The sequence below is a fragment of the Varanus komodoensis genome, unplaced genomic scaffold (assembly GCF_004798865.1).
Source record: "Varanus komodoensis strain SLA01 unplaced genomic scaffold, ASM479886v1 scaffold43, whole genome shotgun sequence".
NCBI classification, from domain to species: Eukaryota; Metazoa; Chordata; class Lepidosauria; order Squamata; family Varanidae; genus Varanus; species Varanus komodoensis.
The window spans coordinates 7,784,318-7,803,043 of NW_025335985.1; the positions used below are offsets into that span (position 1 = coordinate 7,784,318).

General features: G+C 58.9%; 1 protein-coding gene across 5 annotated transcripts; it reads right to left on the reverse strand.

The window, feature by feature from the left end:
* Positions 1-1,980: 1,980 nt before the first annotated feature.
* Positions 1,981-14,258, reverse strand: FANCG (FA complementation group G). 5 transcript variants are annotated; one of them, XM_044443935.1, is made up of 12 exons: positions 13,362-14,258; positions 12,927-13,120; positions 12,375-12,531; positions 11,761-11,891; positions 11,158-11,304; positions 10,693-10,835; positions 10,401-10,467; positions 9,069-9,409; positions 8,565-8,605; positions 8,047-8,211; positions 7,584-7,710; positions 1,981-2,287 (listed from the first exon to the last, which is right to left on the reverse strand). In XM_044443935.1, the coding sequence occupies exons 1-12, from the start codon at positions 13,693-13,695 to the stop codon at positions 2,179-2,181; spliced, it is 1,956 nt and encodes a 651-aa protein (XP_044299870.1). In that variant the 5' UTR covers positions 13,696-14,258; the 3' UTR covers positions 1,981-2,178. The 5 variants fall into 5 exon arrangements, 3 of the variants coding, with proteins under 3 accessions (XP_044299870.1, XP_044299869.1, XP_044299872.1); XM_044443934.1 differs by having other exon boundaries at positions 1,981-2,290; XR_006416057.1 differs by lacking the exon at positions 8,565-8,605 and having other exon boundaries at positions 2,154-2,290.
* Between the last annotated feature and the right edge of the window lie 4,468 nt (positions 14,259-18,726).

The window sequence follows — 18,726 nt, forward strand, 5'->3', positions numbered from 1 at the left end:
GATTGACAAGTACATGATTGACACGGCACGGCGGCCATTGAAGACGAGCTCTCCGGGCTCTTACTGCGGCGATCGAGCGGTGTCACGTGAGGGCAGCGCTGCGTCAGTCGGGGCGGGGCACGCGACCCCGGAAGTAGCTCGAGCCTGGGCGCGCCAGTGCTTCTGAGCACGGGCAGAGTGCTCTGCCGCCCAATTCCCCCCGACGTCCCGTAGCAGCCGGGCTCCAGCCCGGCTCCCGCCGCTCGTTTGACAAGGCAGGCCGAGCAAGCAGCACCGGGGCGCGACCGTGACGCCGCAGGGCCGGCTCGGCGGCGGGCGCCGCTCCGATGGCGCCGCAGCTGTTGCGGAGCCGGTGTGGCCGCCCTCCCTGCGCCGGAGAGCTGCCGCCGGCCTCGCAGCTGCTCTAGCAGCACCCCTGGGCTTCTGCTTCCCTTTCTGCCACTGTTGGAGTCGCCCTCAGAAAAGGCATCCGGTTTTATGTGACGTTAGTCGTGAAGTCGCGTCCGACCCATCGCGACCCCCTGGACAACACTCCTCCAGGCCCCCCTGTCCTCCACCGTCCCTGGAGTCCACCCAAGCCCACACCCACTGGCCCAGTGACCCCCTCCAGCCACCTCATGCTCTGCCCTCCCCTCTATCTGCCATCTATTGTGCCCAGCATTAGGCTCTTCTCCAGGGAGTCCTTCCTTCTCATCAGGTGGCCAAAGTATTTGAGTTTCATCTCCAGTGTATGGCCTTCTGAAGAGCAGCCAGGGTTGATCTCCTCTAGGACTGACCGGTTTGATTGCCTTGCGGTCCAAGGGACTCTCAGGAGTCTCCTCCAGCACCACACTTCAAAGGCCTCAATCCTTCGGCGCTCAGCCTTCCTTATGGTCCAACTTTCACAGCCATACATTGCACCTGGGAAAACCATGGTCTTGACTATACGCACTTTTGTCCACAGGGTGATGTCTCTGCTTTTCAGTATGCTGTCTAGATTTGCCATAGCTTTCCTCCCCAGGAGCAAGCGTCTTTTAATTTCTTGGCTGCAGTCACCATCTGTGATGATCCTGGAGCCCAGGAAAATAAAATCTTGAAAATATTGAAAGAGTGCCCATTCAAAGTCTCCTTCCCCGTCCCTGCAAAAATACACGTGACACTAACTCCACAAAGCACTCTGTTCATGCCCCATTTCCTCACAGCCAGTCTTAAACTGCTGTTCCTCAGCACTGTTGTAATTTAAGGATCCCTGTTGCTGTAAATAAGCCGTTGAGTGTTTGATTGTACGCTTCCACCGAATGCATTCTTTCCAAGCAGGTCTGAAAGCCTGGCACCACTGAGTACTCTTGGCTTGCCCCACACCTCTGGGACTGGGGAGGCTTGTCTTCCAAGAAGACTTGAACCCTTCCTTGCATCTCCCTCTTCAAGCAATTCAGAATATTGCAGAAAGCAAACTTTGACCATTAAGAGATGAGTAAAAAAAATCCAAGCACAGCCTAAGCACTTTCAACAACGATCAGAAGGAAATCTTTCAAAGGGCAGCTGAAGCAACATCTCTGTACAACCCACTCTTTCATGCCCCGGGGAGCCAGCTAGCCAGAATCCGGTGGGTAGAAAGACCCGCTCATGCTGCAGCTGGCCAGCTGGAGCCCCTGCAACTTCCTGCTCTGGGCACGCACCTCTCCTCCCTGGCCTTCCTGCAGTGATTTCTCTCCTAGGCACCAGGGAACAAGGGTGGTGGAGCCAGCTGGGGATGAGCAACTTGCCTTCTAGAGGCAGACTGAGGCTGTGAGGACAGAAGGCGTCTGGAGCAGAAGCAGCCAGGCCTACCCTTGTGCTTGGGATGGCTTGGTTCACTGCTCAATATAATTTCTCCACAAATCCTTTCCCAGAAGAACAAAGGACAAGGGGGTGCTTTTATTTTCTGTAAGGTTTTGTTTTGCAACTGCACCTCAGTCATTTCCATGTCACATCATTCCATAAACCATTAGATTGAGAAAATTTTGTGAAAATATTTTTATGAAATGGAAAAAATAGGCTTCTACATCATACATCCTTTTTGCTAGGAACACTTTTTATGATTAACCCACCCGTTAATCCAAGAGCAACGTTCTGCTTTACGCAGGCAAGGAGGGTTCCGGAAGAACCACCCAGAAGGACATCTAAGCGGAAAGGAAGAGCAGCGGAGGAGCGGCAGGGCTAGGTGCCCTCGCCGCTCCCTCTCAGGCAGCTTTCCATGGTCCTGGTGAGGGATTCCGCGTGAGGGAATGTCATCTGTTTCACATACGTAAGCAGGTACAGCGGGAAGCTTCTGGAACAAAAAAGAAGACGGATCAGGGCTGCTGTGGTGGTCCTCTGAAGGAGACCGGCAGGTTAGGCTAGTAGGGCTACAGGCTGGGAAAGAGTCGTTGGGAGTCAAGACCGTCCGTGGTGACCTGTGCCAAGTGAAAGAGCAGTCCTCGGGTTACGAATGAGCTCCCTTCCTGAGGAAACAGAAATCTGTCCTTAAATCAAATCAGGTTGGAGTCAGTGCAGCGCAGGGCCACAAGGTTGGGGGCCGGTTTGCAGGGGATGCCGTATGAGGCGAGACTGAGGGAACCGGGTCTCTTCAGCCTGGAGGAGAGGAGACTCAGAGGGGGTCTGTTGGCGACATACAGGTATGTGAGGGGGTGTCACACGGAGGTGGGCAGAGACCTGTTCTCCCCTGCAGAGGAAGGCAGGACGTGCCCCAGCGGAGTAAAGCTCAGGGAACCCAGGTTCCATTTGGATGCCAGGAAGCACTTCCTGACAGTCGGGACCCCGAGGGTGTGGAATGGGCTTCCACAGGATGCGGTTGAGGCCCCATCGGTGCGGGTGTTCAAGGACAGGCTGGACGTCCACATGGTGGGCATGTTGTGAGCAGAGCCAGCTAGAGCTGAGGGTCAGACTAGATGGCCCGGGAGGCCCCTTCTGACTCGCTCTGTTTTCTATGTTTCTAAGTCAAATGTGTGTGTAAATTGGATTACATATAGTCAGCCCTCCACATTTGCAGGGATTAAAAGTGATAGCTATGATAGAAGGCTAAGGTTTTTCCAGACTACAACAGTTCAGCAGGTTAGATTTTTGACAGCTATTTTCCTTCCACTAGTACAGCCAACTGTTCCTTACACAACTCCCCTCTGGTTCTTTCAAGGAAAGCAAAGCTTTTCAGCAGTTCGATACACAAACACGTGCACAAGGGGTGTGCCTGTGGGTGGGAAGGTGGGCCAGTAGCTCTCACTGGGTCAGAGTTCCAGCTCCTAAAAACAAGACTGTCAAACAAACAGTACAGAAAATGCGGTGGGACTGGCGACGGGTTCTGCGCAGCCTTATCCAGGGGCTCCTCTCGCCCTGGATCTGCGCCCTGCATCTGTCTGACGTTAAGGCACAGGTGAACTCCAAACGCCTGACTTTCCATGGCTGCAAGGAAAGGCAGACGCGCCAGGCAATTTCAAAAAGTCCTGGAAAAATGTTGCCCATGTCCAGCGAGGGACCGGAACAGCCTTCTGAAGAATCCTGCAAAACGGCTAAGGGCTACCAAAAGGTTGCTGCTCGCTTCGGAGCAGAACGAGAGCCTTGCTGAATCGGATCGAAGGTGCAGCTAGTCCAGCCTCATGTCCAAGCACTGGCTGCACAGCTGCCCACCAAACATGGGTGGAGCACAAGGCATGAGTGCAACACACCCTCCTACCCATGTTCCCCAGCAACTGCTGTATGAAGGCTCGCTGCCTCTGGTACTGGAGCCGCCATGCAGCCACCAGGACTGGGAGTTACTGGCAGTCCAGGGTTCTATCCGAGTTGCCTCTAAAACTATGCAAGGGGCTGAGCAGTATTACATCTTGGAGGTAACGTTCTTCCTTTTACCTGTCCTGAATCTTCCACCCTTCAGGTAACCCTTTGGGAGGGGCAGGGGGATGTCTCTCCACAGTCCCAGAAGCCACGCTTCCTTGTAGGGGAGCTGCTCCAGCTCTTAGATCTCGTGAGTTGCCCCTTTCTGCGTTTTTCCCAGCTCTACAATATCCTTTCTCAGGTGCGGCCCCCAAAGCTGTCTACGATGTTCTAAGTGCAGGCGAAGCATGGGGGGCTCTCGGAGTCCCGGAAGGGAGCGCCAGAGGGGGCCAATGAAGCCACCAGGCCCAGCTGCTGCTCAAGGAGGGACTCTGGGCGGAAGCCTCTGGAGTCGCGTCCGGGCTGCCTCCAGTGTAGAAGAGCTCATGGCCTTAACGGCTTGGGACCTGGATACCTAAAGGAACGCCTGCATCCATATTTGCCCTCCTACCCGCTGAGATCGGCAGCAGAGGCCCTCCTCTGGGAACCCTCCGTGAAAGACATTAGGAGGTTAAGTACCCGGAGGAGGGCCTTCTCTGCGGTGGCGCCTCACCTGTGGAATGCGCTCCCCAGAGAGGTCCGCCTGGCACTATCTTTGATTTTCGGTGCCAGGCTAAGACCTTTTTATTTAAACGATATTTTAACAATTTTTAATATCACCTATAGGTTTTTAATTTACACCCAGGGTGAATCTGGATTTTAATTTGCACTATTTGTATTTGTTTGTTTATTGTATGTAAGCCATCCCGAGGCTCTTGCGATGGGACAGAATACAAAAATTCTAAATGAATGAATGAATGGCCTCCCAAGGGAATTGGCTCCCTGGTCCTACAGGTTCTTCCCAACGTTCCACCAGGATCTGTCCTCCTGGAACCCGAGCCCATGAGTCTGCGCCCCCCACTCGGGGATGATCCAGGCAAGAACCCAGCCCTTCTCTGGGGGAGAACTTTTCAAATTCTTGAAGAGCGCTATCATGTCTCACTCCAGTCCTTTCTTCCCCAGGCTAAACATGCCCGGTTCTTTCAATCTCTCCCCGTGGGGCTTTATTTTTAGCACCTTGATCATCTTTGTTGTCCTTCTCTGAACCTTTTCTGTAACAGTTTGCTATTTAGCTGTCTTGAGACATTCAGTGAAAGACGGGCCAGAAATGTTTTATTAAATTACAATTAAAATGTCATTCTTTAACTGTGACACCCAGAACCAGACACAGCACTCAGGATGAGGGCTAACCATTGCTAAGTCAAGGGGAAGCTGTCCCTCGCTCGATTTGAAGTCACACTTCTATTAATGCCGCCCAAAGGAGCATTTCCCTTTTTCACATCCTATTGTTGACTCAGATGCAGCTTGTGATGTGCAACCGTGCCAAGATCCTCCTCGCTTGCAGCAGTGCGGAGCCAAGTGCATTTCACCGGATAACTATGCACTGAGGTGGATTTTCCCTTAAGTGTCAGAGCTTGGCAATTGTACTACTGAATTGCATTCTGCAGTTCTGAGGGAAAGCGGCCGTGCCATACCTGAATTCTTGGTTCTAAACGAATCAAAGCCAAAAGTAACCAAACATGTACCTTGTAATTCAAGAGAGCCAATGTTAATAAACGTAGAACAAAGGCCCATGGCAAGTGACTCTAATTAGAAAAGGAATCCAGGAAGGGTGGGAATTAAAAAAACACACTAAAGGCACAAGTACGAACAACTGCAGCTAGGAAAAAGGGTAGAAAGCAACAGGAAAAGCCCATGCGGCTTCACGCAACGCCCAGAGACGGTCTGAAAACAAAAAAGACATGCCCAGGAGGTGGGAGGCAGGCCAGGCTCCGAGGGAGGAATGCAAGCTGGCGGCGCAGAATCGCAGGGGAGGCGTCAGGAAGGCCAAGGCTGGGGATGAACCGAGGCTGGCGAGGGATGCGAAAAGGAACGAAAAAAGCCTTTTTCAGAAATGTCCAAAGAAAAAGAGAAAGGAAAGAAATGGGGGTTCAGCTGCTGAGTGTGGACGGCAAACGGTCCGGGATCGTCTAATCGGGCTGAACGACTTCTCATCTCCAGGGCTCGATAAACCCCCTCCCAGAGCCATAAAGGAGCTGGTGGAAGAACCCTCAGAACCACTGGCGACTGATTATCTGTGAGAAATCCTGGAGGCCAAAAGGAAGGGCCCGGGAACACAGACCAGTCAGTCTGGCACCAACCCCGGGAAAATGCTGCAGCAGATCGTGAAGCAGCCCGTCTGCAGGCACCTTGAAAGCAATGCGGTGAGTGCCGGGAGCCAGGATGGGTTCCTCAAGAACTGCTCCTGCTCGATGACGCCGATTCCATGTTTTGACTGGGCAACCTCCCCGGTGGACGGTGGGAGTGCTGTGGACATAATCTGGCTTGACTGCAGCAAAGCCGTTGACGGTGCGTCTCATGAATGACGTCCAGATTAGCAAACTAGCTAAAGGTGCGTTAGGTGGAACAACAATCAGGTGGATCTACAGTTGGCTGCAGAATCGGACTCAAAGCGGGCCCATCAACGGCACCTTCTCAAACTGGGAAGAGATAAGAAGTGGGGTACCACGAGGTTCAGTCCTAGAACAATTATGAAGTCTGCAGATGACATAAACCTGGGTGGGATAGCTAATGCCCTGGAAGAGGGAAAGAAGATTCAAGGTGCTCTTGAACTGAGAACAACAGAATGAAATTCAAGAGGGACAAATGACAAATTCTTCAACTAGGAAAAAGAATCTAGAGGCAACATTACAAGACGGGGAATAGTATTTGGCTCAACGATACTGCAAGTGGGACGGATCTTGGAATTGTTGTAGATCACAAGCTGAATAAGAGCCAAGAAGGTGATGTAGCTGCAAACAGGGCCAACGCAATTTGGGGCTGCATTAACAGAAGCATCACCTCCAGAACACACGCAGTGCTGGTCCCCCTTCACTCAGCTCTAGTCAGACTTCCCCTGGAGCGCTGTGTCCAGTTCTGGGCACCTAAGAAGCAGAAAAGCTAGAAAGGGCGCCTTCTGCTCGGGGTCTCCTCACCCCCTTGACAGTCTGTGAATGCAGCTGGAGAGGCCCAGGGTCTGGGCATCAAGGTGGCTTCACCCACATGGGCCACCACGCCCTTGGGCATGCTGGGGTCCCGGACCGGGCCCTGTCCAACTGGGACAGCCATGCGCAGGCAGCACACGGAACAGGCCTGGGCGAGCCTTCCGCTGTTTCGGCCCTGAGTTGTTCCCGAGGTTCTCTTTGATCCGCACATGCCTTTTATCCCTTCCTCTTATCCCTGTTTCGAGAGGCTGGCATGCACCTTCTTGCAGGGAAGCCACAGTTCCGACTTCGGAGCCTTCTGCCTGGTCTGGCTGCAGCCGTGTGGGGCCTCGGGTTTCGTGGGATCGCAGAACAGGAGCTGTGGCCCTCAGGTCCAAGCCCCGCTCACTGAACCAGCCCTCCCAGAAGGCTGCCCAGCTGCTTCTTGGGGAAGTGAGCTAAAGGGGGGTGGACTGCACCTTTCTTCTTGCACCCCTGAAAAGTCTGTGAGCCCCCGGCTCAGACTAATATGGATGTCGGGGGCCGTTCCTCCCGCTTTTGGAAAACCCTCCCTCCTCCTGGCTGGCGGCTGGCTGCCCAAGACAGAGCGGGCGCCGAGGGCTGAGAGCAGCTGCTGGGAGGGGCGGCTGCAGTGGGGACCAAAGCAGCTCTTCCCGCACGTGCCCCGCACTTCCCCTCCCTTGCCAATGGCGCTGGTGCTCAGGGGGCAAGAGCAGCGTTGGCAGGCGCCCGTACCTTTCTGCCTTTGGAACCTCTGGAGCAGAAGGGCTGGAGCAGAACCTCTGCCAGCGTGCCGCCGCCTCCTGCCGTCGGCCCAGCTTCCAGAGGGTGTGGATCAAGTACAGGTTAGCAGTGGGACCGTCTGAAAAGCACAAAGGAAGTCGTGGAGCCAGAAGGGGCCTCCGTGCGGCTTGGGGCGACAAGTGAAATCGCCAAAGGAGCCGCGTCTTCCCCCGGGGGGACCTTGTCTCAGCTGCCCACCCGCTGCGTCTTGTTCTCCGACCTCCTTCCTCTGAGGCATTCAGCTCACGTGAAGAGGCTCCAAATTCCCTATCGTGCACTAAAAAGCCACCTGGCACGCATATCGATGCCTCATCCACATGATTTATTCTATTTATTATCAGGCATCCACAGAAGCTGTCGCAAGCCAGACTTTCTCCCTGTTGCACAGTTAAAGGATTCCCGCCAATTTCCACACCTGGGCAGATGCACAAGCTGTGCTGGAAATCCATCAAGGCCTCTTTGTCGCGCTCCAGCTGCAGGAACTGAGCGCCCCGTCCAGTCAGGGCCAGCTGCCTGATTTGGGAAAGCACCTTTGCTTCCGGGATCGCCGTCCGCTCCATTTCCTCCTCGGGGCTGCTGCCTGACAGGGAAAGGACCGGCCGTCATCAAGGACCTGATCCGCTGGCTCCCCCACGCAGCAGCTGCCAGGTGCTGCAGAACGCCATCTTGCAGAACAAGCTGAGGAACAGCAGCGGGAGTGAGAGCAGAGGCAGGAGCCCCGGAGCAGAAAACTCCCAACGGTCAAGGCAGACGCAGACCGTTCCTCCGAGGCGGCCGGCTTTCCTCCCGGGTGCCACCAGAGAACCTCCCCGCACCCTCCTCTCGTGTGAGCAGCTCGCCCCATTTGGCCCGCTGGGCAACAGCGTGTCTGCAAAGCGTTCCTTCCGGCAAGCAGGAACAGCGAGGAGCAAGCAGGGGCACCTCGGTCCGTACCTGTACTCACGAAACAGATTCTTAGGAGATCGTTAAGGCACCTGTTACGGAAAAAGCAAAGCAGAGCCACTGCAGGGCTGCCGGGAGGGCTGGCGCCAAGCAGAACCGTGGGCCTTGTGGGGCCGGCTGTGCGCCTGGCGCTTGCCCACAGCCACAGGAACCAGCGGCATCCGTGACGCCATCCCACACGTCTCTCTCTTTCGAAAGCACAGGTGCCGCTCTGCCTGAGCTACGAGGGTCACGGAGAGGGAGGCGACAGCGGGAGCCCAGCACCCTGCACTGCTCCGCGTCAAACACGACGGCAAGCAGAAGCAAAGCGCAGTCATGCAGCGCTGCCGCGCAGCCCGGTTTCCAAACCTGGGTCAGCCGTAGCAGGATTCTGACATTCAAGGCGTAACACAAGGGAATCGTTCCTGGCCAGCGGGAACAAGGGCTGTGTCCCGGCACCAGTGTCTCCCGCACAACCTAGGCCGAGTGCAGAGAATCGAGCCACACCCAAATTACCTGCTCAGGAGGCCGACGGCTTCCTTGGGGTCTCCCAGCCCGGCCCAGGCCCAGCCCTGGGCCAGATAGGCTGCTGCCCGCCAAAGCACGCAGCACAGGCTCTCTCTCGTTTGCCTCGCGGGGACGCCAGCAGCCTGGGCCCTCAGGGATCCCGCCATCGCCCTGGCACTGCAGCCCAGCTCCACCTGCAGCCGCTCCGGGACCAGCTCGCTCGCTCGGGCGACCACCTCCTCGCACACTGCAATGGCATCTCGGTGCCTGGCCAGCTCCTGCAGGCCCGAGGCCGCTTCCAGGAAGACCTCGGGGACTCTGGGCAAGGCTGACTCTCTGCGGGGAGACACCTGGAGAAAGGGGGGAGCCCCTGAGCCCCCGCCCAGCATCAGCGCCCAGTGCGCCCTCAGGAAGCAGGCCACGTCGTCCTGGGAATGCGGGAGCACAGCGTTCCGAAGGACTTGCATGGCTTCTCCGTGGCGTCGGGCCAGCCACCCCCCTCCCTGCCTCCTGGCACCACTGGCCCAGTCCGGCCTCGCAAGATCCCGGCTCAGCCCTTCTAGCAGGCTCCACGATCGGACAGGAGCACTGCGTCTTCAAGGCAGCAGCTTTATAAGCCGCACCACAGCTCCGCCCCAGGAGAACGAAAGGGCTCGCCCCTCCCCAAAACCCGGCTGGGGCTGCTTCGATGGGAGACAGATCTCGGGATCTCTCAGATCAGTCAAGACTTTTTGGTTGACAAGGACACCAATACAGTATTTTCAGGGACCAAGGGAAAGCTTTTCCAAGTCCTTGTAAAGCAGAGAGGCCTTTAGGAACTCAGAAGGCAAATGTGAAATAGCTCATCAAAATCCAGTCAACCCGTTGCAAGGCCTTCAGATTTACGCTTGGGTTTCAGGGGCTAGTTGAGTACTCATTTTTTAAAAGTTTCATTAATATCTATTTCTAAGACAGCCCTTTCAACGGATTTTCGTGGGACTTGTTATATTTCTTTTTATCATTAACCCATTCAGCGCTGACCTGTATTTACAGGCCTCTGCATTTATAGGCCACCGGATGGCCCACGAAGGGCTCTCGAAGCGGCTGCCATTAAAAACAGGCCAGCAGTGCCGCTGCAAGTACGGGGGAAGGAGCGGGAACCTGCTGGCAGCCAGGCGAGCTTTTACCATCAGGCGTTAAAGTCAGGATTTGAAAAGCCTTTGAAAGAGGACAGTTTTCACCTGGCACCAAATGGAGGCAGTGGCAGCCCATTCGGGGACGAGGGGCTCTGAACGCAGTTAAGGCTGCGCACATGTGGAAGTGCCGAGAACAAGCCCGTCCCAGAGCAGCGGCTGGGCCCACCTGGGCAGGAGGTCCGTCCTGCAGCAGGGCCAGGAGGTCCAGGTAGTGCTCCACCGCCTCGGCAGCCCTGCAGAGGAAGGGGCATGTCAGTGGCAGCCACGGGGCCCCCCGTGGGCCTCTCGCCCTCAGCGTGTGACCTGTGCTTTCTCCCTACCCAGCCGGACTCGTCTGTGGGCCAGAAGACAATGTCCTTCTATGGAAGGACCACCCCGAAAGTGATCTGAGACGGCTAGGAAAATCAAGGCCAACCATCCCGCGAATCCCAAGCGAGTGCCAGGAAGAGGGCGCTCACCTCCCCGCCTGGAGACACCTCTGGGCCATCGTGTACTTCACTTCCACGGGACTCTTCTGGACAAAGAAGGCAGCCAGTCTGGGGCCACAGATGAGCAGTTCTGTTGGGCTTGGGAAACCCGGGTGGGCAGCGTCTACCGTCGCCTGGTGAGGAGACGTGGGGAGGCAGAAACGTGGCACCATCAGTCCCTGCTCCGGATCGGGGTGAGGGGCAGAATGCTGCCAGAGGAGGTGGGGCGGGAGGGAGCCTGGGCCCCTGACGGAAAGGGGGAAATCAGGGACGGCCACTGCCCCATGCAGCCCACCAGAGGCAGGCCCCGGAGTCAGCTGCGTCGGCCGGCAAGGAAAGTGGACCAGCCACTGAGGGGAAGGAGGTTGGCCAGCGCTCCCTCCGCCTGCAGGCAGAGACGCCGGGCCGCCCGGAGCCTTCCGGCCCCTCCCACGGCAGCCAGGCGGCTCCACAGACCTGGTGAAGCAGCGCCAGGGCCTCCAGTTCCGCGTCCACAAGCCCCAGCTGGCGGTACAGCGCGGCGGCCTGGTGCAAGGCCGGGAGGAACGCGAAATCCACCTGGAGGGCCCGTCGCAGGTGCTGGAGGGCCATCTGCGGCTTGCCCTGATGCGGAAAGAACCGCGTGCAGCATGAAGTGGCCAGCCGGCCGGCCTGCAGGAAAACAGCGGCCGAGACCCAGGAGGGCAGCCCGGCTGCTCAGCGATCACCCTGCCTTCCCGGCAGTGTTGTGGACGCCGGTCCCGCTGTCCGTAGCTTCTCCCCGTCAGAATGCAGCGCACCCCGAGCGCAGGTTGTGCTGCCCCACCGGTTAGGGAAAGGCTGCCGGCTGACAGCTCTGCCATGCTCAGGGCATCAGGCTGAACTTTCTGGGGCAGAACGAGGAGGGGAACAAGGACAGGCCAGTGCTGCTTCCCCCTGGCACCTGGCACCCGAGTCCCAGAGGCCGGCACGCTGCCCGCCCCGCACTGAGCGCCACCATTTCCACTCCTTCCCCTCCGACACGCACGCCCCGGAAGCTGCGCGTGGCCCCGAGCGCACCCACCGCCTCTGTGCCCGTACCGCCTTCCAGCTGCAGCATCCCATCAAGGCGAAGATCCGGGCAAGGGCCTGCCTGGAGCACAGCCCGGTGGCTGCCACCTGGAGGTGGGCGAGGGCGGCCGCAGGACGGCCGGCGTCCAGTTCGTCGACACCTGGCGCGGACACGGACGCTCAGACGCGCGCCCCCTTCGCACCCAGCAGAGCGAGCGGGGCAGAGGGGGCTGCTGCCCGGGACCGGCCCTTCCCTGCCCTACCGCCAGGACGCCCTCCAAGCACTGGCCGGCCGGCTCCTGAATGTGTTGCTAGAACGTTAGGGGAAATGCCCGAAGGGGAAGGGCACTCGGATGGGGGGGGGAGGGGGGTGGGCTCTGCCTCCCTTCCCCCACTGAGCCAGGGAGGGCGCGTCCTACAAATTGCAATTCCCAGGTGAGCTCACAGGCCCAGGTGGAACGCAACTTTGAAGAGCATATCCGATTTCCAGGCCACCAGACCCCTCCGGCTTTGTCACAACCCGAGACCGTCCTGCCCGCAGACCGAACTATTTGCCTGCAAAATCTGTGCAGGCCCCCGGCAGAAGCAGCTGCGGCAGCCGGGCAGAGCTGCTTGGGCTGCAAGGAGGGGCGGATGAGCCGCACCTTGCAGGAGGGCGGCGGACACCCGGAGAGCGCCTCCCAGGTGCTGGCCATTTTCCACAAGGAGGGGATCCGATGCCTCCACGTCCGGCGGACACCACGCCTGCAGCAGTGAGGTGAGCTCAGCTTCACGGCCGTGGCGAGGAGAAGGTCCCTGGCTCTGAGGAAGACACGACCCACGACTCCAGGCCAGACTGGCCCATTCCTTGTGCCACCCCAGATCCCGCCCGGGTGCTGAGGCGGACCGCGGGCACCAGCCAGAAGAGAGGCTCAAGGAGAAGCAATGCCCACTTCAAGGCACAACTAGCAACCAGGCCTCTCTCCCACCCCGTGGCTCTCGGGCTGCCTCCTGGGATGGGAGGCGAACAGGCCGAAGCACGGCTGACGCAGATCGGGGCCACTTTCCCGGAAAACGCTGGTGGAGAGGCTTCCCCAGGCAAATCTTCCTGGAGGGCGACCTGTGACCGAGGGGAGCGCCACCACACCCCGCCCGTCAGCCACCGGGAACGCAGCGCCTCCCGCCTGGGAAGAAGGGGTGCCCGGCTGCCACCCTACCTTGGCGCCGCTCAGGAGCTGGAAGAGGCCTGCCGCAGATCCCCGGCGGCCCGTGGCCAGCCAGAGCGCCCCCTGCAGGGCCGCCAGCTGATGCAGGGGGGCCTGGAGCTCTTCGGGGAGCCCCTGCCGGAGCAGCTTCCGCCAGAGGTCCTCTGGGCCGCATCCCTGGGCAGGCACGGCACACGCCTCCAGGACTAGTGGGGACAGAGAACGCCTGGCTGGGCCTGGCCTCCTCCCGAGCAGGGCGGGGAGGGGCCGCCACCGCTGGCACCACGCCGTGTGGCTCGCACAGGCACAGGGAGCCAGGCCCCGGCACCCCTTGAGGCAGGGCTGGCTGGCGCACAGGCGGAGATCACCCTCGCCAGCCTCTGACCGCCATGGAGCCCCCGGGCTCTTGCCGCTTCTCCCTTGGGCCGCTGAAGCCTGCTTGCTTACCCCTGCTGAGCCCGTGGTCTATTTTCGGCAGCAGCTCCTCGGCAGAGTGGCTGGAGAGATGAAGATCCAGCAAGAGGGAATTGCAGAGGGCGGCCAGCTCCACTGGCAGAGCTGGGAATGTGGCCGGAAGCCCTGCGAGGACAGAGGCGAGAGCCAAGGGGGAGGACAGGTCACGCCTCGGAGCAGTATCCAAGAGCAGCCCCTCCAGCCACACAGATTCTCTGCGCGTGAGGGGGGGGGGGCGGGGGGGGGGCGGGACGCAAGCCATGGCGCCCAAGCATCTGCCTGGCTCATCACGGCTTCTCGGCGCTTCCGTCAGCCTCTGTGACGGCATCCTGGGATGGGTTGATTTGATGTGTGAACCTGCGCAGAGTCCAACTTTCAGGTACAAGGGCAACCATGAGCATGGGGGGGGGGCGTGGGGGGGAAGATGTACACAAAAACAACAAAAGAGGAGGACCGTCTTCTGCCCCGGAAAGCCCACGTCCCACGTTGCTGGCCCAAGGATGAGCGTCTGGACAGCCTGGCCTGGGGGAACAGAGCAGCCGGGCCCTCGTTAACCTTCCCCTCCCAGGGCAAGCAGCCAGCAAGAACCATGGCAGGGAGCGGCCAAACCAGCGAGAAGGCGGCACTTCACCGCCAAGGCAGGTGCGTGCATTGCCTGAAGCAGAGGGAAGTCGGCCAGACGGAAGGCCTACTCCAGCCTGCAGGATTCCTTGGATCTGGCACCCTTCTGGGGACAGGACGTGGAGTTCAAAGCCCAGGGTTCAGTCAGGCTAAGAGAGTCAGTCTCTCTTCTGCTAGAAAAGGAGAGCCAGTGTAGGGGTTCAAAAGGTGGAGCAGGGATCCAGGTGGTCTGGGTTCTAGTCCCTGCTCAGACATGGAACCAGCTTGGAGACTGGGCCAGTCAGACTCTCAGCCCAGCCTACCTCACAGGAGTGTTGTTGTGGAGATATGACTGAGAGGAGGAGGAGGAGGAGGAGGAGGAGGAGGAGGAGGAGGATGGAAGCCACTCTGAGTTCATAAGAAAAAAGTGGGATGCAACGCTGATAGATAAATAAATAAACAAACAGTCCTCTCCGGGTGGCAGGAGACACGAGGAATTCCACGTCTCTCTCACCAAGTCCCACAGTCCGGCACGCAAGGGAGAGCTGCCCCCTTTTGTGCCAGAGGCGGCATGCGGTGACCAGTTCTGCCCCTGCCAAGCAAGGCCTCCGGGAGCTACCTTGGATGTGCTGGAGCAGCGTGGCAAAGTCGAGCCGCAACTGCTGTGCTGCTTGTGTCGCCGAACAGCCCGGGCCTGGAGACCGCGTCACCTGCCAAGGACGGCACGAGAGGGCGCCTGAAGTTCCCCGCGTGGCATCGGCGCAACCGCCACGCGCAGGGAAGTGCAGCACATGCAGAGCAAGCCCCTTTTCTGGGCGGCAGCTGACAGAAGCCTGCAGGGCGAGGGCGGACAACTCGCAGCTCTCCAGATGCTCTGGCCTGTCAGTCTCACCAGCGCTGGCCCACACAGCCCCTGGTGAGGGACAACGAGCGAGCGCGGCAAGTCAGAACTCTGGAGAGCAACACGTTCCCCACCCTTTTGGACAGGGTAACACCTGGCCCGTGGCATGCCTTGCAAAGCAAGCTGTCTTTCTTGCGAGGAGACATATGCCTTGATGTCGACAAGTGAGAAAGACAGAAAACACAGTCTCTGATACAGCAGCTCAGACAAGGGACCAGCCAGTACAGAGACCCCCTAAATCCAGGTGCCCTTCAAAGACCGTGCATATTTCTGGGAGCATGCTGATCCCCTCAGTGCAAGAGAAAGCTGGCTTGGGAAGTTTTTGACCCAGGGCAGAGCCCCATGTTGAGCTGGCGAGAGGGAGAAGGAACACAGCCAGCAAGAAAAACTGGGGGGAGTCAGTGGATCACCCCTGTGGCAGAGCTTTTCTCAGTGCCACACCTTTGACCGGCCTTCATATTTGCACCACAGGATTTGTTAGCCAGTTCTTACTTCTTGTAGGGGGTGCTGGGTCGCTGTCTGCCTTCTCTTTAAAAGAAGATGGGATGTCTTACTTTGCCCACGTACTTCCTCCGGTTTTAGAGGCGGTTCCTTCCCTGAGCCAGCTGCTTGGGGTACATGCTTAGCGTACAAATAACCATGACTGGATTTTGCTTTTGCAAAACAATATTGTCTCATTTTTTATTGTTTCGCTGTAGGGTTTACAAAATAGAGTAGGAACTCTGAAAGACCAACAAGGGAGCGTACTATTTGACCGATAAAATGAAGCAAAGTGGAAAGAATTTATGGAAGAACCATACAGAAGAGATCAAAGGGGGACAGATTTGTTGAAGAGGAATCCTATGAGGAAGAACCTGCAAAGCAAAAGCACTTGCAAAGAAAAAACCACCTTGAGCAGCTAGGGAACTGTCAGAGGTTCAACTGGAGAGGCTGAATCGGTGCATATCCTAGCAAGAATATGCAGACACACATGGAAACAAAACAATGGCGCAAAGACCAGGAACGTCCCACGCACATCCCAATCTCCAGCAAGGGAGATGCAAAAGGGTTCAGCAACTACAGGACCATTGAACGAATCCGCCAAAGTGCTGCTCAAGGTCTTGCAACAAAGAATTTTTCACCATATGGGCTGGCCTGATGTTGAAGATGGATTCTCGAAAGAAAAAGGCACTCAAGATCATATCAATGAATATACGTTGGCTGCTGGAGCATACCAAGAATTTCAGGAGACCAGTCTGCATTTTTTAGACTACGATGGCGTGAATTGTGAGAAGCTACGAATGGTTCTGAGGGAACTGCGTGGGCCTCAGCATCCGATTGTTCTGATGCCTAACCTGTACTGCAGACAAGAAGCTGCTGTTGGGGCATAAACGGTTTCCTACAGGCGAAGGGATCAGACAAGAGTGTATTTGATCTCCTATTTGTTCAGTTTGTAGATGCAACATATCAAAAGGAAAGCTGGATTAGAATCAGAGAAGGAGGAGTGAAAATTGGTGGAAGATAACACCAGTAATTTAACATATGCAGAGCATACCATATTTCTGGCAGAAAACAGCAATGAACTGATAAAAATGAAAGAAGACAGTCCAAAAGCAGCATGGCAGCGGAATGTTAAAAAATCATAACCACAAAAGACTTATACTACTTTAATGTCAACAGTTAAGAATTAGGAATTATGAATGATCTTGCATTCTTCTGCAAAAGACTCAGAAGGACAGCAGTGAAAGAACTAAACAAGATCATCAAGTCTATGAACATTTCAGTGGAGATCAAGGCCAAGATCATCCGCGCTATTAAATTCCCAGCCACTACGCAGGGCCGTGAAAGCTGGGCACCAAGGAAAGCGGACAGGCAGAAAACGGAAGGGTCAAGAGGAGAGCCCCGCAAACGCCCTGGACCAACAGAAAGACAGGCGAGTCCTGGTTCAAAGCAAGGAGGAGCTCGCTCCGGACGCAACAGAGATGAACCTGCAGCCGCCGCACTCGAGCGCAGCACGAGCGAACGAGGCTCCCGGAGGGCCGCACCCGCGTGGGAAGCGCAAAGGCAGGCGGAGGGGAGGCCCGAGGCCGGGCGATCCCGGGGAAGCCACGGCCCCGAGTCGGAAGAGCGGCTGCCCGGGCAGGGCATCTCGGGCAGCGCCGCCCCAGTCGGACGCTGCAGCAACGCGGCTGGCTCGCTCCGCGTCCGTTTGTTCTCGTGAGGCTCAGACTCGCCTCTGCACCCATAAATCGGCTTTCCAAAATGACTGCGCGGAGCAAGCGCCCTTGACTCGCGGCCCATCCGAGCTCGCCTGCAGTTGCCTCCGAGGCAGAGAAAGCCGTCGCGCTGCTCGGCTTGTTCGCGGACGCGGGGATGGCGAGGACGGCACGGCCGGGAGGAACGCGGGCCGCGGGGGCCACTTCGCGACGAGCAGCAGGAAGGCCGAGGGCCAGCTCGGCTGCCCCGAGGGCGTAGCGCTGACGGGCGCCTTTGCCGAACGTGCAACACGCGAGCAAGCCGCCCGCACGTGCGAACCGCTCCGACTGCCCCACGCGCGCACAGCAGGCGACTCCCGGCGCCCCTCCCGCCCGCCCGCCCGCCCCCCGGAGGGCTCGAGTGCCGCTCCGTCGTCCCCAGCCGGTCTGCCGGGCAGATGCGGCCGGCCCCGCGGCGAGCCCAGCGACGGCCGGGGCGGAGGAGCCGCGCCGCCCCCCCCCCCCGACGCAGCCCCGGCAGGGCCAGCGCACGGGCACGCGCGCGGCGGCGGGACAGCTACCCTGCGCCAGCGCCGCGCCAGCCGGTCGTTCTCCTCGCGCCAGGCGCGCGCGCTGCTCTCCTCGCCGGCCATGGCGCTCCTTCCGGAAAGAAGGCCGCGCCGCCCGATTGGCCGCGCCCCGGCGGCCCCCATTGGGCCACTGGGCCGCTGCCATGACGACCGCGGCGGGCGGCCGCGCGAAAGGCTCAATCCGAGGCGCCGCGCTGGAGCACGTGGGCACTCGGGGGGCGGGAGCTGCCGCCGCCTCCCCGCCAGCGGGAACGGGCGCCGCGGCCACGGAGGCCGCCGCAAAGCCCGGCGAGGCGAGCTGGAGCCGCCGCCCCGGGGACGGTCGTGGCGAGGGGCCCGCTGCCCCGGCCCAGCCGGCGTCCCGCGCGGCACGGGCCCGGACCCGGCGGCCCTCCCTCCCGCGGGGCTCCCGCGCCCGCTGCTCTCCGGGGGGCCTACCGCGCGCCCGCCCCCCCCCCCCCAGCACGCGCGCACACGCGGCAGCTTTCCGCTCCGAATCAGGGTTTTATTTGCAACGCTTGAGTTCCAGATCCAGCTCGGCCCGCTTCGCCGCCTCCACCGAGGAAGCCTCTCCCTTCCCTGCAGGCGGTCAACCGTTGGCTGGCAGGGCAGCAGCCGCGGGCCCCCCGGGCCAGCGCTCTTGCACGCGGCTCTGGGCAAGCGGCACCGAGCCACGCAGCTCTTCCGGGGAAGCCGTGTCTGCCTCGCCCACGCGCTCCTCCAGGCCCCTCCTGCACCACCACCATGGCGAGGCGACCGGGCACGGCTGGCCGAGAAACTTGTCCGAGCGAGCACAGTTCCTGTGCGGAGCCCACCGGGGTCGCGGCTGACGCACCGGAGCTCCTTGCTCCTCTCAAAGGCACTGACGGCTTTGCAAGAGCTCTTGGCCGCCACCCCCTTCCATGCAAGTGTGGGGACTCCGCTTTGGACCACCTGCTACGAATCAATGGCCAAGTGACAATATGCAGGGTGGGCCCTACAATAGGCCCCTCCCCATATAAAGCTGGTAGTGATCCTATCTGGACCCGCAGCGGCCCGTGCCAGTTGCCTCACTGGGTCCCACTAGAAACATCCATAGTGCTAAATTCTCCCAG

Coding starts and splice junctions, on each gene's coding strand:
- FANCG (XM_044443934.1), bottom strand. CDS start 13,695: ATGCCGTCACAGAGGCTGACGGAAGCGCCGAGAAGCCGTGATGAGCCA. Junction 9,410..10,400: donor AGGACGGACCTCCTGCCCAG/GTGGGCCCAGCC, acceptor CCCTTTCTCCAG/GTGTCTCCCCGCAGAGAGTC. Junction 2,291..7,583: donor GAGGTTCCAAAGGCAGAAAG/GTACGGGCGCCT, acceptor TTTTTGTTCCAG/AAGCTTCCCGCTGTACCTGC.